Source organism: Oncorhynchus mykiss, chromosome 9 (genome assembly GCF_013265735.2).
Source record: "Oncorhynchus mykiss isolate Arlee chromosome 9, USDA_OmykA_1.1, whole genome shotgun sequence".
Classification (NCBI taxonomy): domain Eukaryota; kingdom Metazoa; phylum Chordata; class Actinopteri; order Salmoniformes; family Salmonidae; genus Oncorhynchus; species Oncorhynchus mykiss.
Window position 1 is genome coordinate 7044619 of NC_048573.1, and position 23219 is coordinate 7067837.

Below are 23219 nucleotides of genomic sequence, written 5' to 3' on the forward strand. Positions count from 1 at the left end.
GATGCCACTAGTGGGATGCCAACAGTGGGATGCCAGTAGTAGGATGCCACTAGTGGGATGCCAGTAGTGGGATGCCAACAGTAGGATGCCAGTAGTAGGATGCCAACAGTGGGATGCCAGTAGTAGGATGCCAACAGTGGGATGCCAGTAGTAGGATGCCAACAGTGGGATGCCAGTAGTAGGATGCCAGTAGTAGGATGCCACTAGTGGGATGCCAACAGTGGGATGCCAGTAGTAGGATGCCACTAGTGGGATGCCAACAGTGGGATGCCAACAGTGGGATGCCAACAGTGGGATGCCAACAGTGGGATGCCACTAGTGGGATGCCAACAGTGGGATGCCAGTATTGGGATGCCAACAGTGGGATGCCAACAGTGGGATGCCAACAGTGGGATGCCAACAGTGGGATGCCAACAGTGGGATGCCAACAGTGGGATGCCAACAGTGGGATGCCAACAGTGGGATGCCAGCAGTGGGATGCCAACAGTGGGATGCCAACAGTGGGATGCCAACAGTGGGATGCCAGTAGTAGGATGCCAACAGTGGAATGCCAACAGTGGGATGCCAGTAGTAGGATGCCAACAGTGGGATGCCAACAGTGGGATGCCAGTAGTAGGATGCCAACAGTGGGATGCCAGTAGTAGGATGCCAACAGTGGGATGCCAGTAGTGGGATGCCAACAGTGGGATGCCAGTAGTAGGATGCCAACAGTGGGATGCCAGTAGTAGGATGCCAACAGTGGGATGCCAGTAGTAGGATGCCAACAGTGGGATGCCAGTAGTAGTTTTATTTTTATGTCTAAATAACAGTGTAATAACAGACCATTCTCTCATCACCTGGGAGACATTCTTAAATCAAAGGACCAGGAATTCCTGTTTCTAATAACGTGAAAACATCAACAGACTGAACAGCAGACCGGCGAGCTTCCTACAATACTGTGTAATGTTGAATCATTACATCATCATTCGAATCAAATCAAACTTTATTTACGTAGAATGTTGAAAAACATAACTTGATCACGCATCTATTTATCTGAAACCCTGAAATGATCCAGAGTATTGCTTTGCTTTCCTAAGTGTGTTGTCCACATCCTGCCTGTTATTCCCATCGTCTGACAAGAGATCTTTGTCCTAATTTCATCTGACCGCCTATTATGAATGAGTGTTGTCCACATCCTGCCTGTTATTCCCATCGTCTGACAAGAGATCTTTGTCCTAATTTCATCTGACCGCCTATTATGAATGAGTGTTGTCCACATCCTGCCTGTTATTCCCATCGTCTGACAAGAGATCTTTGTCCTAATTAGTTTCCATCCAGTTTTCTTTCTTTGTGGACGTTATTCACGTGTTTCAGCAGATGAGCCTTACGAATGAACGTTCTACCACAGACGGAGCAGCCATGTGGTTTCTCTCCTGTGTGAGTCAGGATGTGTCTCCTTAGGTCCCCCTTTTGACTGAAGCTTTTACAGCAAAAATTACAGCTGAATGGTTTCTCTCCTGTGTGAGTCAGGATATGTCTCCTTAGGTCCCCCTTCTGAATAAAGCTCTTCCCACAGTCACCACAGCTAAAAGGTTTCTCTCCTGTGTGAATCCTCATGTGCATGGACAGGTGTCCTTTTTGTTTGAAGTTCTTGCCACAAAATGGGCAGGTGCAGAGTTCCCCCATTGGTGTGTTCAGATCCAATGGTGGGCTACTGTCAAGTCCTACTGTGTAGCTGCTTACGGCTGAGCTCTGTCTGTAGGCATTGTTTTGATTATCTGGAAGGTCACAGGGAATGTTGAGACCCTTAATGTGGGTCAAAGTTCCAAAAGGTTTCAGATCCACTGGTTTAGAGTCTCTCTCTCTGTTCTCCACAGTCTGGGTTTGGGGAAGAGTCAAGGACTGAAGTGGGTCCTCCTGATCGCATTCACTTTTCACACAGGAAGGAGTGAATATGGAGTCTTTGGTATCAAAGAGCCCTTGAAGCTGCTCTTCCTCCTGACTGGTCCTGAGATCCTCGTCTTCCTCTTTAATATGTGTGGTCTCTGGGTCCTCCTGTCCCAGACTGTGGCTCCACTCCTGCTCACAGTGCTGCTGCTCAGGGGGAACCTCCTCTTCAGAGACAGAGAGCTGCAGGGAGTCTGGAGGGAAGGAGAGGAGGGTCAGAGGTTACCTATATACAGCCTTTAGACATTGTTGGGGGTCAATTCGAATTTAAAATCAATGATTGAAAGACTAGAATGATTTTTCAATAACTTCCTGATAATATGAAGAGAAGAAGCAATTTTGTTCAGTCGTATTTTTGAATTGTTAGTCGTCGCGAGTCACACTTCCTATGACACTGTATTGGTTCAATAACGTGTGTTATTGTGGGTTTATAACCTGCTGTGTCCAGTCTGTTTGTGACTTGAATACCCAGTTATATAATGGTAAAATGATTGTGGCATGGCTCTGCATTACAGTGGATAATATCCCATTGTGTTGGAGCTAGAGCACCTGCCTGTACAACCAAGGGTGAACAATAAACTAGATGCTCAAGATGTTGTCACTGCCATGTAAATGTGTTTCCACTTTGGATATTGGTTTCATATTTGATAATATCCCATTGTGCTGGAGCTAGAGCACCTGCCTGTTTTTTTATTTCATTTAGTCATTTTTATTTTATTTAACTAGGCAAGTCAGTTAAGAACAAATTCGTATTTACAATGACGGCCTACCAAAATGCAAAAGGCCTCCTGTGGGGAGGGGGGCCTGGGATTAAAACTACATCTAAAAAATAATTAAATATAAATATAGGACAAAACACACATCACAACAAGAGAGACCTAAAGAAACAACATAGCAAGGCAGCAACACATGGCAACACAATAATATATCCACCGGGACAATTAGTTTTTCAGTAGGACCGATTGGAGTAATGGCTACCTCTGTATTTTACGCGAGAATCTCTCTGGGAGCATCAGGTGTCCACTTGCGCAATGTAGCCGCACAAAACAGGGTTTTGTGACTACTATGATTTCACATTGTAGCCAATTGAATTGCAGAAATTCTGTGACCAATTTTTCTGAAATTCGGGGTTCAAGTAATAAATAATAAGGAATTCCCCTCGAGCACAGCCGCTTATTGGGGAAAATAAACATTATTTCCCATTGACCCCCGGTGCCAACTTGATTTTTTTGTAATTCAGAAACAAAACATGGCGAAAGGCTGCTGTGTTGTTTAATGTACAGTACACATAACCAGGTCAAAAGTCCCAACCTAATGCTACCGCGCATGTAAATATAGCCTGTGAGAAAAGCACTGTGGCTTCAGGCTATTCTGCATGAGAGAGTGGGAAATTGTGGGGAGCCAAGTAAGCTACACAAGTAGGCTACACAAGTAGGCTACACATAGCTAGCTATGTATGTGGAAAACATTTCATCACAGTTAACACATTTAACTTGTTTAGTATAGACCGTTTGTAACGCCATTCACTGTTTGTAGCTGTATACAGTCGTCTGTTTGTTTGTGTTGTTGGTCTTGGCCGTCTAAATGTTCCGGTCGGTTGCTCGCTAGCAGCCACTCTGCTGCTAGCACCATCATGAAAAAGAGGAGTGAGGGAAGCCCTACAATATGTTGCTTTTCTAAGTAGTGAGAATGCTCTGGAGCAATACTGAAAAGTATATGTTTAGACATTTTTGTCTTAAAATATAATTTTGTAATTGACTTAAACAAGCAGACAAGAAAATTGTGTTTGAAAACGTTTTTTTTTTTTTTTACTGCGAGACAACGGGGTAACCTAGGTAACCACGGGTTGTTTTCCCCAAAGGCGGGTGGGGCACAACGTTCTATCTAATAGTGATGGGTCGTTCGCCAACAAGTCGGGTTAACGTCGGGAGCCGGCAAGCAATATCAGAAGAGCCGAATCTATTTATAAAAAAAATAAAGATATGAATAATCAAAAGAGTTAAATGAATAGAATTAACAAATTAAAATAATGAAAAAAATAAATAATAATAATTTAGGCCTAAATGCTCAAGCGCACGCACACACATTCGTTCTGACTGTCTGCTCAGACTAACATCCTCACTGTTGTTCCTGTCAATCAGACACGCAGTGTCAACCAATGAACCAAAGGTTTGTGCGGGAGGGCCGAGTCAACTCACTCACAGTCACACACTTAGCAGCTGAGAAGAGAGAGGAAGGACAGCTGTGAAAACAACAGCTGGAAAATAAGTCTGAAGCACAGTAGCATTTGGATGCATTTTAATAAATGTAGACAATGTTAGAGCACAGCGTAGAATTTGCTAAAACAAAATCTCATATAAAGCCAGTTCTACACACAACCTAGACCGGCGTATGGGAACTGTGCACCCAACTGTGAAGCTAGCTGTAGCGGAGCCTCGAGAAACTAGTGGGCCTGTTAGTGATAGTGGTGGAACCAGCACCTCCACACGTGGAGATGTATCCACTCAGTCAAGTAGGCCTGTTAGTGATAGTGGAGGAACCAGCACCTCCACACGTGGAGATATATCCACTCAGTCAAGTAGGCCTGCTAGTGATAGTGGTGGAACCAGCACCTCCACACGTGGAGATGTATCCACTCAGTCAAGTAGGCCTGCTAGTGATAGTGGTGGAGATGTATCCACTCAGTCAAGTAGGCCTGCTAGTGATAGTGGTGGAACCAGCACCTCCACACGTGGAGATGTATCCACTCAGTCAAGTAGGCATGCTAGTGATAGTGGAGGAACCAGCACCTCCACACGTGGAGATATATCCACTCAGTCAAGTAGGCCTGCTAGTGATAGTGGTGGAACCAGCACCTCCACACGTGGAGATGTATCCACTCAGTCAAGTAGGCCTGCTAGTGATAGTGGTGGAACCAGCACCTCCACACGTGGAGATGTATCCACTCAGTCAAGTAGGCCTGCTAGTGATAGTGGAGGAACCAGCACCTCCACACGTGGAGATATATCCACTCAGTCAAGTAGGCCTGCTAGTGATAGTGGTGGAACCAGCACCTCCACACGTGGAGATATATCCACTCAGTCAAGTAGGCCTGCTAGTGATAGTGGTGGAACCAGCACCTCCACACGTGGAGATATATCCACTCAGTCAAGTAGGCCTGCTAGTGATAGTGGAGGAACCAGCACCTCCACACGTGGAGATATATCCACTCAGTCAAGTAGGCCTGCTAGTGATAGTGGTGGAACCAGCACCTCCACACGTGGAGATATATCCACTCAGTCAAGTAGGCCTGCTAGTGATAGTGGTGGAACCAGCACCTCCACACGTGGAGATGTATCCACTCAGTCAAGTAGGCCTGCTAGTGATAGTGGTGGAACCAGCACCTCCACACGTGGAGATATATCCACTCAGTCAAGTAGGCCTGCTAGTGATAGTGGTGGAACCAGCACCTCCACACGTGGAGATATATCCACTCAGTCAAGTAGGCCTGCTAGTGATAGTGGAGGAACCAGCACCTCCACACGTGGAGATATATCCACTCAGTCAAGTAGGCCTGCTAGTGATAGTGGTGGAACCAGCACCTCCACACGTGGAGATGTATCCACTCAGTCAAGTAGGCCTGCTAGTGATAGTGGTGGAACCAGCACCTCCACACGTGGAGATATATCCACTCAGTCAAGTAGGCCTGCTAGTGATAGTGGTGGAGATGTATCCACTCAGTCAAGTAGGCCTGCTAGTGATAGTGGAGGAACCAGCACCTCCACACGTGGAGATGTATCCACTCAGTCAAGTAGGCCTGCTAGTGATAGTGGTGGAACCAGCACCTCCACACGTGGAGATGTATCCACTCAGTCAAGTAGGCTTGCTAGTGATAGTGGAGGAACCAGCACCTCCACACGTGGAGATGTATCCACTCAGTCAAGTAGGCCTGCTAGTGATAGTGGAGGAACCAGCACCTCCACACGTGGAGATGTATCCACTCAGTCAAGTAGACCTGCTAGTGATAGTGGAGGAACCAGCACCTCCACACGTGGAGATGTATCCACTCAGTCAAGTAGGCCTGCTAGTGATAGTGAAGGAACCAGCACCTCCACACATGGAGATGTATCCACTCAGTCAAGTAGGCCTGCTAGTGATAGTGGAGGAACCAGCACCTCCACACATGGAGATGTATCCACTCAGCCTGCTAGTGATAGTGGAGGAACCAGCACCTCCACACGTGGAGATGTATCCACTCAGTCAAGTAGGCCAGCTAGTGATAGTGGAGGAACCAGCACCTCCACACGTGGAGATGTATCCACTCAGTCAAGTAGGCCTGCTAGTGATAGTGGAGGAACCAGCACCTCCACACGTGGAGATGTATCCACTCAGTCAAGTAGGCCTGCTAGTGATAGTGGAGGAACCAGCACCTCCACACGTGGAGATGTATCCACTCAGTCAAGTAGGCCTGCTAGTGATAGTGGAGGAACCAGCACCTCCACACGTGGAGATGTATCCACTCAGTCAAGTAGGCCTGCTAGTGATAGTGGAGGAACCAGCACCTCCACACGTGGAGATGTATCCACTCAGTCAAGTAGACCTGCTAGTGATAGTGGAGGAACCAGCACCTCCACACGTGGAGATGTATCCACTCAGTCAAGTAGGCCTGCTAGTGATAGTGGAGGAACCAGCACCTCCACACGTGGAGATGTATCCACTCAGTAGGCCTACTCTGCGACCCACAGCAACACAGTCTTCTACGGACCAGTTTATGCCAAAATCTATGTCTGTAGCAAAACAAGGCCAAATTGATATTACATTGGCTAAAATGATTGCCACCGATTTCCAGCCATTTTCGATCGTGGAGGACAGAGGTTTTAGAAGTTATAGCAATAGTCTAAATCCAATGTACACAATTCCAAGCAGGAAAACCCTTTTAAAATCACTTATTCCACAACTGTACTAGAGCACACAGGCTTCAGTGTGGGAAAGAGTCCAAAAAGCTACTGCAGTTTGCCTTACCACTGATTGCTGGACATCAAGGGTAACCACTTCTTACATGTCAGTTACATGTCACTTCATTGAAGATTTTTCGATGTCTAGCTGTCTTCTGGACTGCTTTGAGTTCAGCGACAGACGCACCTCAGAGAACTTGGCAGAGGAACTGTTGAGAGTGGCCAGAGAATGGCAAGTAGATGGGAAAAGTGGTCTGTTGTGTTAGCGACAATGCAGCTAACATAACCAAAGCTTTGAAAATGTTAAAATGGACCCATCATCCATGTCTTGCCCACACAATCAACCTGTTTGTAAGAGATGCTCTGAAGGTGATGAAGCCCACTGTGGACAAAGTGAAAGCAGCAGTGGAATACTCCCACAGGAGCACAGTAGGTTCTGAAAAACTAAAGTCTACCCAATGCCAGATGGGGATGCCTGAGCTGAGGCCTAAACAAGACTGCACTACAAGGTGGAATTCAATATTTTATATGTTGGAACTGGTTTCTTGAGTCAAAGGATGCCATCATCTCTACCCCATCATCTCTACCCCATCATCTCTACCCCATTATCTCTACCCGATTATCTCTACCCGATTATCTCTACCCTGGCTGTTGTCAATACACCCGTTGATGCTCTGACCCAAGAGGAATGGGAGGTGGTGGAGGAGGAGTCCTGGAACCCTTTGAGCAGGTCACTGTGGAGATCAGTGGAGAGAGGTACAGTACGCAGTTATTATTACATCACTATTTAATCCAGTATTAGGAAACAGCAGAGGGAGCACCCCCCTATCTACATCGACGGGACCGCAGTAGCTTCAATTTCCTTGGCGAACACATCACCGACAAACTGAATTGGTCCACCCACACAGACAGGGTGGTGAAGAAGGCGCAACAGCATCTCTTCAATCTCAGGAGGCTGAAGAAATTTGGCTTGTCACCAAAAACCTTCACAATTTTTTTACAGATGCACAATTGAAGCATTCTGTCGGCCTTTATCACCGCCTGGTATGGCAGCTGCACCGCCTGCAACCGCAAGACTCTCCAGAGGGTGGTGCTTTCTGCCCAACACATTACCGGGGGCAAACTATCTGCCCTCCATGACACCTACAACACCCGATGTCACAGGAAGGCCAAAAAGATAATCAAGGACAACAACCACCCGAGCCACTGCCTGTTCACCCCGCTATCATCCAGAAGGCGATGTCAGTACAGGTGCATCAAAGCTGGGACTGAGAGACTGAAAAACAGCTTCTATCTCAAGGCCATCAGACTGTTAAACGGCCATCACTAGCACATTAGAGGCTGTTTTCTATACTATTCTACGGTATCTCATTTACTTAATAATGTTTACATATATTGCATTACTCATCTCATATGTATTCTATACTATTCTACTGTATCTTCGTCCATTCCGCTCTGAAATCGTTTGTCCATCTGTATATAGTCTTAATTCATTCCTACTTAGATGTGTGTGTATTAGGTTTATGATGTGTAATTTGTTAGATATTACTGCACTGTCAGCGCTAGAAGCATAAGCATTTCGTTACACCCGCAATAACATCTGCTAACCACGTTTGTGTGACCAATAACATCTGCTAACACCGAGAGAAATAGTCCTATAATTCCTATAATAACTACAACCTAAAACTTCTTACCTGGGAATATTGAAGACTCATGTTAAAAGGAACCACCAGCTTCCATATGTTCTCATGTTCTGAGCAAGGCACTCAAACATTTTTTTTGTCACTATGACAATAACCACAAATAGTATCTGTGTGTTTTATAGCCCTCATGACTGGTCTGGACCAGTATCTGTGTGTTTTATAGACCTCATGACTGGTCTGAACCTGTATCTGTGTGTTTTATAGACCTCATGAATGGTCTGAACCACTATCTGTTTGTTAGAGACCTCATGCATGGTCTGGACCAGTATCTGTGTGTTTTATAGACCTCATGACTGGTCTGAACCTGTATCTGTGTGTTTTATAGACCTCATGAATGGTCTGAACCACTATCTGTTTGTTAGAGACCTCATGCATGGTCTGGACCAGTATCTGTGTGTTTTATAGACCTCATGACTGGTCTGAACCACTATCTGTTTGTTAGAGACCTCATGAATGGTCGTGTGTGTTAACTTATTTTGGATCCGCGTTAATTTGCAATGATAACCTTCGCCACCGTTTCCTTACAACATAATACATATAGTTAGTTTCCTTCCAGCTAATTTCTTAGTTTCACGATTGTATAACTAGTAAAATTCGTTTTTTAATTGAGGGTGCATTATTTATTAAGTTCGACATTGAGGACGAAAAATAGCATAGTTACTTAAAACGACGTTTGCGTGAACCTGAATCAAGAAAATTAATGGTGAAGTCTCTCCCAGACACGGTACACTATTCCTCCTCAACACTATACTCACCTCTTCTACATAGTTGTATCTCTGGAGTGATCCCCAGCAGTCTCCGTAGCCGATCATTCTCCTCCTGGTACTCCACTACCGTTTTCTCAACTGCCCCGAAAATCTCCACAGCAGCCGCCGTTAAACGATCATTTAAAAACACACGCAACATCTGTAGTTTAGACATTTTCAGTTGAGTAACTTATTCAGCTCAGTCAGTATGTCTTGACCCCACACAAGAAGTGTCGTCTTCAAATCTACTTCCGTGTTCTAGTCAAGGAATTTGAGAAAAATCCTTGGTTCTAGCGGGTAGCAAACTCGGAAAGGCACAACAGCGCCGCTAGTTGGATGGGGGTTTAAATTAGAACAATTTAATAGGATTTCTATTGTTTGCATTCATACAAAGTGCGCTTATTAGGCAGGGGTGGTAAAAGTACCCAATTTTCATACTTGGGTAAAAGTAAACATACCTTAATATAAAGTTACTCAACTAAAAGTGAAAGTCAGCCAATCTTATTTGAGGACGGGCTTGTGGTAATGGCTGGACCGGAATAAGTTAGTAGAACGGTATCAAACAGACATGCCATTCAATTCGCTCTGGTACGGAGCACAGCAGCCTCCTGTGTTGGAGATGTTTAACCCCCCGAATTGTAGAGCAGAGGGTGTTAACAAACTGTAGCCTACCTGTGTTTTGTTTCAATCAAAGCACATATTTAGCCTTGTGGCGCATGCTACACTATGCTATTATATTCGGTTCTGTTATGTCGAATACTGTGATCGTTATGCAATCTGGCAGACATTGATTCAGCTTTGAAGTAAACTGAATATAATTACTCGATACAATATTAAATCAATATCATGAATGAGCAGTATTTAGTGAAAATGAATGAGAAAAACTCTTGGACAGACACACATTTTCTGTAAAGTAAACATGTTTTAATATATCGAAAACATCAAGTCAGACCATTCTCTCGGTACATTTAGAGACATTCTAAAATGCAAAACTTCATAAAAGATATCTGTCAGGAGTAAATTTATCCACAAAAACAAAGATAATTGTTTACACATTTTAAATGACCACATGTTCACAATATTTGCTGATTTAACCATCAGGCCGATGCAAAAGATTAGGGGAGGACCACCTCACTTGCAAATAGTAAATTCTGAACTGTTGGATTATTACATCATCATTGAAATCAAATCAAACTTTATTTACATAGAAAGCTTTACAAAAGTAAGTTCACCACACATGTATTTATCTGAATGAATGATCCAGAGTTGCTTTGCTTTTGTTGTCCACATCCTGCCTTTTAATTCCCGTCTTCCGACAGAAGATCTTTGTCCTAATTTTCATCCTGTTTTCCTCCTTTGTGGATGTTTTTCACATGCGTCAGCAGGTTAGACTTTTGAGTGAAGCTTTTCTCACAGTCTCCACAGCTAAATGGTTTCTCTCCTGTGTGAGTCAGTTTATGCTTCCTTAGGTTCCCCTTCAAATTGAAGCTTTTTCCACAGTCACCACAGCTAAATGGTTTCTCTCCTGTGTGAGTCCTTATATGATCTGTAAGGTTCCCCTTGTGATAGAAGCTTTTCCCACAGATACCACAGCTAAATGTTTTCTGTTGTGTGTGAGTCAGTATATGTTTCCCTAGGTCTCCCTTCTGATTGAAGCTTTTCCCACAGTCACCACAGCTAAATGGTTTCTCTCCCGTGTGAGTCAGTTTGTGTAAGTTCAGGTTTCCCTTCTGACTGAAGCTTTTCCCACAGTCACCACAGACAAATGGTTTCTCTCCTGTGTGAGTACTCATGTGCCTGGACAGATCTCCTTTGTATTTGATTATCTTTCCACAAACTGGACAGATACAGGGTTGGACATGGGCCTTCAGTTTACAGGTGGAGTTGTAGCGTTTATTGCCGAAGCTGCATTCATTGAGTCTCTTCTTGGAGAGAGTCACATGTCTCTGCAGGTCAGCTTTCAGAGCAAACATTTCACCACAGTCACGGCAGTGGTGAGTTTTTCTAGGCGTGGTGCTGAGTTTGGAAGAGTTTTCCCCCATTGGTGGGTTTTGATCCAATGGTGGACTGGGATCCAATGGTGGACTGTAGTCAAGTCCTACTGGGTCACTGCTTACGGCTGAACTGTGGCTGCAGGCAACGTTTTGATTATCTGGAGGGTCACAGGGAATGTTAAGACCCTTATTGTGGGTCACAGTGACAAAAGGTTTCAGATCCACTGGTTTAGAGTCTCTCTCTCTGTTCTCCACAGTCTGGGTTTGGGGAAGAGTCAAGGACTGAAGTGGGTCCTCCAGATCACATTCACTTTTCACACAGGAAGGAGTGAATATGAACTTCATGATATCAGGCTCTAGACCTTGAAGCTGCTCTTCCTCCTGACTGGTCCTGACTTCCTCCTGTTCCTCTTTAATCTGTGTGGGCTCTGGGTTCTCCTGCCCCAGACTGGGGCTCCACTCCTGCTCACAGTGCTGCTGCTCAGGGGGAACCTCCTCTTCAGAGACAGAGAGCTGCAGGCAGTCTAGACGGAAGGAGAGGAGGAGCAGAGGTTATTTATAATATAATTTGGAATCACTCATGAATTATAGATCTCTATGACATTCAATTTCAATGTTCTTCCTTAGCATGGATATCTGTGATCTATATAGCCTGAGTGCAGATAGCTAGCTAGGTATTTGCTTCCTTAGCATGGATTTCTATGATCTATATAGCCTGAGTGCAGATAGCTAGCTAGGTATTTGCTTCCTTAGCATGGATAACTATGATCTATATAGCCTGAGTGCAGACAGCTAGCTAGGTATTTGCTTTCCTTCAGACAAGCCATATAGGTGGTGGGTTAACATGCCTACAATTGAACACACTGTTGCTAATGAGAACAAAAGTTCCACCGACACCGTCTAACCCTTAACAATCCTTGCACATCTGAAAAATAGTGTTTGTTTTAGAGGATCGAAGGACCATGATTGGCATAAAAACCGTAGGTTAAGGTTAAGCTTAGCATCCACTACAGCATGTCTGATCAGAACAGGGATGAGGTGGATGTCCAGGTTAAGGAGGGTTCAATGGGAAGAGATGTCCAGGTTAAGGGGAGTTTAATGGATGGGAACAGGGATTAGGCTGTCCCCGTCCACCTGGTCGTGCTGCTGATCCAATTTCTGTTGTTTTGTCTGTGTCTATAAACCCAGATGTGTTACCGTGCCCCACTACCTTTTCGACCCTCTCTCTTCCTCTCTACCGCGCCTGCTGTCTCGACCTCTGAATGATCGGCTATGAAAAGCCAACTGACATTTACTCCTGTGGTGACTTGTTTCACCCTCTACAACCACTGTGCTTATTATTTGACCCTGCTGGTAATCTATGAATGTTTTAACATATCGAAGAACAGCCAGATGGACTGGCCACCTCTCCGAGCCTGGTTCCTCTCTAGGTTTCTTCCTAGGTTCCTGCCTTTCTAGGGAGTTTTTCCTAGCCACCGTGCTTCTACATCTGCATTGCTTGCTGTTTGGGGGTTTTAGGCTGGGTTTCTGTACAAGCACTTTGTGACATCTTCTGATGCAGAGAGGACTTTATAAATACATTTGATTGATTGATTTAATGGAAAGAGATGTCCACATTCAAAACACACACATCTGACCACTCTTGGTTCAGATAACTGAGAATCCTATTCAGTGAAAAATCATAATAAAACGTAGATTATAGTATTGGTACATTTTATGCCCCGTTAAAAACACTGTACATGCACAGGTGAGGTACCTGCTATACAATACAACAGCCATTGGTCCAGTCACAATCCAATGAACCAAACAGGCTAATTGGTTCGTAGACATGCTAAACGTGGGTAAGTGTACTAAATGAACAGTATAAGAGTGTAGGTACATCTACATTACATAAACAGAATATACAATAGCGATTTACACCAATTGAAATAGCCAACCAGCACCACAAAATGACTAATGCTAACAAGGCTAACGTCGCTAGCTAGCATGCTAAATACCCATTCATTCTTAATGCAAATGCTAACGCTAACACTAGCGGACGTGTATGAGCTAGCGAACAAGCTCAACACAATTATTTACAACAGACGCTACTTGACAAATTCACAAGTCAAACATCTCTTAGAACTATAATTTAGCTGCATGCCCAATAAACCATCAGAACAGCAAGGTACACTAGATGACCAAACGTATGTGGACACCTTCTGAATACACTACATGACCAAACGTATGTGGACACCAGCTGAGTACACTACATGACCAAACGTATGTGGACACCTGCTGATTACACTACATGACCAAACGTATGTGGACACCTTCTGATTACACTACATGACCAAACGTATGTGGACACCTGCTGATTACACTACATGACCAAACGTATGTGGACACCAGCTGAGTACACTACATGACCAAACGTATGTGGACACCTGCTGAGTACACTACATGACCAAATGTATGTGGACACCTGCTTGTCATTAATATGTAGTTGGTCTCCCCTTTGCTGCTGTAACAGCCTCCACTTTTCTGGGAAGGCTTTCCACTAGATGTTGGAACATCGATGGTGGGATTTGCCTCCACTCAGCCACAGGTGCATTAGTGAGGTTGGGCACTGAAGTTGGGCGATTAGGCCTGGCTCGCGGTTGGCATCCCAATTCATCCTAAAGTTGTTCGATGGGGTTGAGGTCAGGGCTCTGTGCAGGCCAGTGAAGTTCTTCCAAACTGATCTTGACAAACCATTTCTGTCAGACCTCACTTGTGCTCTAGGGAATTGTCCTGCAGAAGCACGAAACGGCCTTACACAAACTGTTGCCACAAACTGGAAGCACAGAATCATCTAGAACAGTGGTCACCAACCTTTTCTGAGTCAAGATCACGTTCGCAGTCAAAAAGAAAGCTGAGATCTACCGCACAGATGTGTTTTTTAAAACATTAACCTCACACAGTTGTAGGAGTGAGGTCTGGGCACTAGGCCTAATAAATTATCACAGCATATTGGCTATATGATTGGCCTGCCAATATTATTAATCTGACCATATTATATTTCAAAACTCGAGCTTTCAAAATAGATCAGTTGGTTTAGCACTTGTGAGGCACTGTGGAGCATGAATTGAAATAATTACCTTTTTTTTAAAAAATTTTACTGGACTGATGGTCGACTGAAAAGTCGGAGCTCTGGAAAGATGCCCGAGTTTCCGACTTAGATGACCGTTCAAAATCATTTTGGTTTTGTAATAGTGTTTTTGTAATAGTGTTTTTGTAATAGTGTTTTTGTAATAGTGTTTTTGTAATAGTGTTGAATAAAAACAGTGACTGTGCTGAATATAAACTCAAACTCACTCATAAAAAAACAGCAACTCTTTGCTGTATTCGTTGACAGTCTCTCTGTGGTTATACTTTAAAAGATATTAAATCTGACGTAAGCTAGTAGCTTAAACTTGGCCCTGGCCAGGGTCATGGAAGCTCTGAAGCCACGGTGATTTAACCTTTCCGATTGGGCAGCGCAGTAGGTGCACTTGATTTAGTCACAGATTTGCCGGTCCGCCAGGTAGGCGTAGTTTGTCTCATGGGAACACTTTGCTTAGCAGGACTTTTGAATCAAGTGCACCTACCGGCAACAGTGGTACAGTAGGGCTGTTGAATCAAGTGCACCTACCGGCAACAGTGGTACAGTAGGGCTGTTGAATCAAGTGCACCTACCGGCAACAGCTCAACACAATAAAAAAAAAATAAAGTAGCACAAGCCTTTATCGTTTGTTGGCTTTTCTACAGAAATATTTGGTGATCGACTAGGACCGGTCTAGAATGTCATTCTATGCTGTAGCGGTAAGATTTCCCCTTTACTGGAACTAAGGGGCCCGAACCATGAAAAACAGCCCCAGACCATTATTCTGCCTCCACCAAACTTTACCGTTGGCATTATGCATTGGGGCAGGTAGTGTTCTCCAGAGAACGTGTTTCCACTTCTCCAGAGTCCAATGGCGGCGAGCTTCACTCCACTCCAGCCGAAGCTTCGCATCGCACATGGTGAGCTTAGGCTTGTGTGCGGCTGCTCCGCCATGGTAGTGAGTGTTGCAACAGAGGACATAACATTTTTAAGCAAAACGCTCTTCAGCACTCGGCGGTCCCGCTCTGTGAGCTTGTGTGGCCTACCACTTCGCGGCTGAGACGTTGTTGCTCCTAGACCTTTTCACTTCACAATAACAACACTTACAGTTGACCGGGGGTCAGCTTTAGCAGCGCAGAAATTTTGACATTTTGGCATCCTATGACAGTGCCACGTTGAAAGTCAATGAGCTCTTAAGTAAGGCCATTCTACTGTCAATGTTTGTCTATGGAGATTGCATGGGGGTGTGCTCGATTTTATACACCTGTCAGCAACAGGTGTGGCTGACATAGCCAAATCCACTACTTTGAAGGGGTGTCCACATACTGCTGAATACATACTGTATGTGACATCAGGAGGACAAGTAGCAAGAGGGAAAATGTAGTGCTCGTCAGGATAGGGAAACCACCTAGAGAATGACAGAGGCCTCTACTGACCAAAAGGCAGTATTACCATGGGCAGCGCCATTAAGGGCTTCCACCATTTTAATGTCGTCAAGTGGGAGGGACTTCCAACTTCATTGGCTGATCCCTCCTGGTGACCCTGTTGGGAGTCTTAACCTGGACCAGAGACATTATGCCCATAGGGGGCAAGCAGTGTCCAGCTGTGACGTCATCACGCAGTGTCCAGCTGTGACGTCATCTCTCAGTCATCCCTCAGGGTCTCAATGCTGCCACCTACTGTATGTCATCTCTCAGAGAAAGTGGGTGTGTCGAAAGGAGTGGGGGTTTCAAAAGGAACCATATAAGGAGAAGTGGGCGTTTCGAAAGGAACCATATAAGGAGAAGTGGGTGTTTAGAAATTAATCACGTTTCCATTCTGGAGTCAGAATGGAAACATAAATGTGTGGAGCTGCTGTCCAAGCAAAGGGAAAGCACTGCCACGTTGGGGCTAAAACCACTTCTACAAAATGTTGAAATTGTGACCCCACTGAAAGCCTAAACAGTTTATTCATTTACTAGAACTTTTGCTAACTATCAGTAGATCTATGTACTAACCTATTCTACATAGTTGTATCTCTGGTGTCCTCCCCAGCAGTCTCCGTAGCCGATCATTCTCCTCCTGGTACTCCACTACAGTTTTCTCAACTGCCCCGAAAATCTCCACAGCAGCAGATGCCGTTAAACATTGATTTAAAAACACACAGAACAACTGTAGTTTAGACGTTTTCAGTGGACTGGGAGTTGGGTATTCAGCTAGTACGGCTTCTTGACATGGGTCCTCCTGATCACATTCACTTTTCACACAGGAAGTAGTGAATATGGAGTCTTTGGTATCAACGAGCCCTTGAAGCTGCTCTTCCTCCTGACTGGTCCTGACTTCCTCCTGTTCCTCTTTAATCTGTTTGGTCTCTGGGTCCTCCTGCCCACAGTGCTGCTGCTCAGGGGGAACCTCCTCTTCAGAGACAGAGAGCTGCAGGGAGTCTGGAGGGAAGGAGAGGAGGGTCAGAGGTCACCTATACAGACATGCCTGAGTGCACAACGCCATTTCTAAATGCTTTTGTTGACTCAGACAAAAAACATTTTCATATATTTTTTAATGATCTCTTTATGATGTTCCAATACGAAAAAACAGATACAAACATTGACATTCACTGCAGTGTTGAATGGAAACACAAATGTTAACGACAAAACAAAACTTAACACAGATATTCAGAAAAACTAGATGTCCGACTCATAGATCTAGGTGGTGTATGTATGTATGCATGCATGCATGTATGTATGTATGTGTATATATATATATATATATATATATGTCATACTGGTACCCTGTGTATACACACATATAGTCATACTGGTACCATATATATATATTGGCATTTGCCAGAGAACACCAAGATTGGCAAATTCGCCACTGGCGCCCTGTGCTCTTCACAGATGAAAGCAGGTTCACACTGAGCACATGTGACAGACGTGACAGAGTCTGGAGACGCCGTGGATAACGTTCTGCTGCCTGCAACATCCTCCAGCATGACCGGTTTGGCGGTGGGTCAGTCATGGTGTGGGGTGGCATTTCTTTGGGGGGCCATGTGCTCGCCAGAGGTAGCCTGACTGCCATTAGGTACCGAGATGAGATCCTCAAACCCCTTGTGAGACCATATGCTGGTGCGGTTGGCCCTGGGTTCCTCCTAACGCAAGACAATGCTAGACCTCATGTGGCTGGAGTGTGTCAGCAGTTCCTGCAAGAGGAAGGCATTGATGCTATGGACTGGCCCGCCCGTTCCCCAGACCTGAATCTAATTGAGCACATCTGGGACATCATGTCTCGCTCCATCCACCAACGCCACGTTGCACCACAGACTGTCCAGGAGTTGGCGGATGCTTTAGTCCAGGTCTGGGAGGACATCCCTCAGGAGACCATCCGCCACCTCATCAGGAGCATGCCCAGGCGTTGTAGGGAGGTCATACAGGCACGTGGAGGCCACACACACTACGGAGCCTCATTTTGACTTGTTTTAAGGACATTACATCAAAGTTGGATCAGCCTGTAGTGTGGTTTTTCACTTTAATTTTGAGTGTGACTCCAAATCCAGACCTCCACGGGTTGATACATTTGATTTCCATTGATCATTTTTGTGTGATTTTGTTGTCAGCACATTCAACTATGTAAAGAAAAAAGTATTTAATAAGAATATTTCATTCATTCAGATCTAGGATGTGTTACTTTAGTGTTCCCTTTATTTTTTTGAGCAGTGTATATATGGTCATACCGGTACCCTGTATATATATATATATATATATATATATATATACACACACACACACACACACACACACACACACACACACACACACACACACAGTGGGGCATAAAAGTATTTAGTCAGCCACCAATTGTGCAAGTTCTCCCACTTAAAAAGATGAGGCCTGTAATTTTCATCATAGGTACACTTCAACTATGACACGGGGGTGACCTAGTGAATGACCTGCAGAGAGCTGGGACCAAAGTAACAAAGCCTACCATCAGTAATACACTACGCCGCCAGGGACTCAAATCCTGCAGTGCCAGACATGTCCCCCTGCTTAAGCCAGTACATGTCCAAGCCCGTCTGAAGTTTGCTAGAGAGCATTTGGATGATCCAGAAGAAGATTGGGAGAATGTCAAATGGTCAGATGAAACCAAAATATACTTTTTTGGTAAAAACTCAACTCGTCGTGTTTGGAGGACAAAGAATGCTGAGTTGCATCCAAATAACACCATACCTCCTGTGAAGTATGGGGGTGGAAACATCATGCTTTGGGGCTGTTTTTCTGCAAAGGGACCAGGACAACTGATCCGTGTAAAGGAAAGAATGAATGGGGCCATGTATTGTGAGATTTTGAGTGAAAACCTCCTTCCATCAGCAAGGGCATTGAAGATGAAACATGGCTGGGTCTTTCAACATGACAATGATCCCAAACACACCACCCGGGCAACGAAGGAGTGGCTTCATAAGAAGCATTTCAAGGTCCTGGAGTGGCCTAGCCAGTCTCCAGATCTCAACCCCATAGAAAATCTTTGGATGGAGTTGAAAGTCCGTGTTGCCCAGCAACAGCCCCAAAACATCACTGCTCTAGAGGAGATCTGCATGGAGGAATGGGCCAAAATACCAGCAACAGTGTGTGAAAACCTTGTGAAGACTTACAGAAAACATTTGACCTCTGTCATTGCCAACAAAGGGTATATAACAAAGTATTGAGATAAACTTTTGTTCTTGACCAAATACTTATTTTCCACCATAATTTGCAAATAAATTCATTAAAAATCCTACAATGTGGTTTTCTGGATTTATTTTTCTTCATTTTGTCTGTCATAGTTGAAGTGTACCTATGATGAAAATTACAGGCCTCTCTCATCTTTTTAAGTGGGAGAACTTGCACAATATATTTCCACAGGGAAGTTTTCATGACAATCGGCTATGATGAAAATTGTGCACAACTGGCTATAGGCTACACAAGCCTCCCCACAACAAACCATTCCCCTTCTCGTGAAATGCCAGGAAAAGCTGTAGGACATTTATTTAGTTTTTTTTTTTTAAATACTAAGCCTAATAGCCTATTAGGGGAAAGCAGCAGGCTTGCTCTTGCTAATTGCTGAATGTAAAACAGGCCTACGGCATAGAAAATGCATGTTGGGGAAAGTTGAGGAGATAAAGTGCATTGGTGTGATCACTTTCGTTCGGTTCTGATAACATTGTTCCACTGATGCAATGCAAATAGTTGCACAGGACAGACAGAGATCACCGTGAAAAGGAAAAATTCACAACCATTAGAAACATTGAAAGAAACAACAACTTGCAAACCACTTGAGCAAGGACACACTTTAAAATATGCTCAGCCTAAACAGGGATTGTTGTCGAATTGCTACATTTAAAAGTATGAGTTACTATGTTATTTTTCATTAGGCCTACATGTACATTGAAGTATTATTTGCAGTTGTCACTATGACAATAAACACAAACAGTATCTGTGTGTTTTATAGACCTCATGACTGGTCTGAACCGCTATCTGTGTGTTTTATAGACCTCATGACTGGTCTGAACCACTATCTGTTTGTTAGAGACCTCATGCATGGTCTGGACCAGTATCTGTTTGTTAGAGACCTCATGAATGGTCGTGTGTGTGAATTTATTTTGGATCCGCGTTAATTTGCAATGATATCTTTCGCCACCGTTTCCTTACAACATAATAAATATAGTTAGTTTCCTTCCAGCTAATTTCTTAGTTACACGATTGTATAACTAGTAAAATTTGTTTAATTGAGGGTGCATTATTTATTAAGTTCGACAATGAGGACGAAAAATAGCATAGTTACTTAAAACGACGTTTGCGTGAACCTGAATCAAAAAAAAATGAATGGTGAAGTCTCTCCCAGACACGGTACACTATTCCTCCTCAACACTATACTCACCTTTTCTACATAGTTGTATCTCCGGTGTGATCCCCAGCAGTCTCCGTAGCCGATCATTCTCCTCCTGGTACTCCACTACCGTTTTTTCAACTGCACCGAAAATATCCACAGCAGCCGCCGTTAAACGCTCATTTAAAAACACACGCAACATCTGTAGTTTAGACATTTTCAGTTGAGTAACTTATTCAGCTCAGTCAGTATGTCTTGACCCCACACAAGAAGTGTCGTCTTCAAATCTACTTCCGTGTTCTAGTCAAGGAATTTGAGAAAAATCCTTGGTTCTAGCGGGTAGCAAACTCGGAAAGGCACAACAGCGCCGCTAGTTGGATGGGGGTTTAAATTAGAACAATTTAATAGGATTTCTATTGTTTGCATTCATACAAAGTGCGCTTATTAGGCAGGGGTGGTAAAAGTACCCAGTTTTCATACTTGAGTAAAAGTAAAGATACCTTAATATAAAGTTACTCAACTAAAAATGAAAGTCAGCCAGTAAAATACTTTGAGTAAAAGTATAAATCGTTTCAAATGTATTATATTAAGCAAACCAGGCAGTGTCATAAAAAATTTAAAAAAACAGATAGCCAGGAGCACACTCCAACACTCTGGCATCATTTACAAATGAAGCATGTGTTTAGTGAGTTCACTAGATCAGAGGCAGTAGGGACGTTCAGGTATGTTCTCTTGATAAGTGTGTGAATTAGACCATTTTCCTGTCCTGCTAAGCATTCAAAATGTAACGAGTACTTTCGGTGTCAGGGAAAATATAGAAAGTTTTTAAAAATTACATTATTTTCTTTAGGAATGTAGTGAAGTAAAAGTAAAAGTTGTCAAAAATAGAAATAGTAAAGTACAGATACCCCCAAAAACTACTTAAGTAGTACTTCAAAGTATTTTCACTTAGGTACTTTACAACACTGTTATTTGGAGTCCACTGGAAATCATTATTTCCCAAAGGATTCAAATGATATCATGAATCGTGAAAATGGATGAGGAATAGCCTTGGACAGATGGAATGAGCTATTTTTATGTATTTCGTTCTTCTAACCACTTTCCATCTCTGAACAACAGGGTTGGCACCCAAACCCTAGAGGCCATGTCATCTGATGCGACATTCCATCGCTCTCCTTTGTCAAACAGCCCTTTTGGACAAATTCATCTTGGTCCCTCCGCGTTTCGTTCCGTTTGCGCTGTTTGCTTCTGGTTGGTTCTTAAACGGTAAACGGTTTCCGTAATGAAAACACCCACGTTTTTGCACACAGACAGACGCACAGACGGATTGGCAGCCAGGAGGAGCCAATATATTATTAACCGTTAAGACATGCATTTGTCAGCTAAATAACACGTGTATTCTGTGTCCCTCAACTCTTATTTATAATGGGTTTCGTTTGTAATGAGCGGGGTATAGCTAGTATGTATTGTTGATGTGAGTATTGCTGTGGTCGTGGATGTATCGGGAACAGATGGAACGTGCACAAGAGTAATTATCGGCTGTGCATCGTAATTACCAGGATAAATCTGACCTGCAATTTGTAACCAAAGCTGCTGTCTGCTTACTTGTAATGCGTAAAACCTTCATTATAACTTTGAAGTGACAGAAATAGCGAATGAATCTTTCATCTATGCATTTTGAGAAATTTCACAGGAGGTTGGCGGCACCTTATTTGAGAAGGACGGGCTTGTGGTAATGGCTGGACCAGAATAAGTAAGTAGAATGGTATCAAACAGATCATGCCATTCAATTCGCTCTGGTACGGCCACAGCATCCTCCTGTATTGGAGATGTTTAACCCCCCCCCCCCCCCCCCAAAAAAAAAGTGACATTTTATTTGGGACTTACTGAGTCTGCCTTTAAAATCAGATTTTAAACCTAACCTTAAGCACACTGCTAAATTATGCCTAACCTTAAATTAAGGGCACATTTTATTATATTTCTATGAATTGTTATGTTATAGCCCAATTTGACTTTATTGCTGTGGTAACTACTACTGACAACCATAGTAAAAGGAAACGATGACTACACCTAGACATTAGACGAACTGCGGTTAAGTGTCTAAGGCTGCGGATGCGTAGGTAACCGTCACTTTCAGCCCCCTCCCCGTTCCGCAACCCACCCCATTCCGCCCCCTCCCTGTTCCGCAACCCGCCCCATTCCGCCCCCCTGGAAAGATTTGGATCATGTTCTGTTTCTTTATCTCTACTTTGAACACACGTTTTTTTTGGTGGTCACCGTCCCTTCACATTTCTCATAACCAGGATTTATTCCATCCTTTTTATGCGAGTAAAGTACATGTCGGATAAAACAAATGTAATGGCAGGCACAGGCCTGATGGAAACAACACATTTGTTGGTAAACTTTCCAAATGTCGACAAAACTAAATGCGATAGACAAGGTGGGATGTTCACGATGAGCATGACGTGTCTCTTCTCTAAAGTCCAGGAAGCTCCGATTCAAACTCCCATTAGACAGTTCTTTATATTGTTTTATATACTTTTTTAAAATGAACAAACAAATCAATACACAGAGTACATGAGGGATCACAAGTATATGTAGATTATATACAATGGACGATTGAGCTTAGGGGGGCCATTAGACAGTTCTGCAAGCGTTACTATGATGTCAAAATACGTTCGTTACTCACCAAATATGGACTTCCGTTGAGCAACTATCTTTGTTTATGTATCTGCGAGCTGTCGGCTAGAGCGCATGCGCAAAGACCACTGTGGGCACACTCATGTTTCGTGACAAAACCAACCAGTAGAGTAGAAAATGCGATATGGAAACCCATTTACTTGTATTTTTTATTCGTTACATGGGAATGTAACCACACATTTATTTTTATGAGCACGACGTCATCACGCGGTTTTATTCATTTTTTTAAATCCGTAAGTCATTTTGATGAAAACACACCCCTGCTCGGAAAATGC

General features: G+C 43.7%; 2 protein-coding genes across 2 annotated transcripts in view; both read right to left on the bottom strand.

Moving 5' to 3' along the window:
• Positions 1–9637, bottom strand: part of LOC110531367 — an 83398-nt gene extending 73761 nt beyond the window's left edge. The window contains exon 1 of the mRNA XM_036989240.1: positions 9319–9637. Coding sequence (XP_036845135.1) covers positions 9319–9484 — 166 coding nt within the window. The 5' untranslated portion in view covers positions 9485–9637. The remainder of the gene's footprint in view (positions 1–9318) is intronic.
• A 579-nt stretch (positions 9638–10216) lies between these two features.
• Positions 10217–20575, bottom strand: LOC110531378 (zinc finger protein 37). The gene is made up of 3 exons (XM_021614570.2): positions 20296–20575; positions 16404–16829; positions 10217–11827 (listed from the first exon to the last, which is right to left on the bottom strand). The coding sequence occupies exons 1-3, from the start codon at positions 20459–20461 to the stop codon at positions 10641–10643; spliced, it is 1779 nt and encodes a 592-aa protein (XP_021470245.2). The 5' UTR covers positions 20462–20575; the 3' UTR covers positions 10217–10640.
• Between the last annotated feature and the right edge of the window lie 2644 nt (positions 20576–23219).

Bases quoted from the DNA above. Each gene is read 5' to 3' on its own strand.
- LOC110531378 (XM_021614570.2), bottom strand. From the start codon at position 20,461: ATGTCTAAACTACAGATGTTGCGTGTGTTTTTAAATGAGCGTTTAACG. The intron at 16,830-20,295 runs GTGAGTATAGTG...CCTTCCCTCCAG, and splicing joins GATACAACTATGTAGAAAAG to ACTCCCTGCAGCTCTCTGTC. The intron at 11,828-16,403 runs GTTAGTACATAG...CCTTCCGTCTAG, and splicing joins GATACAACTATGTAGAATAG to ACTGCCTGCAGCTCTCTGTC.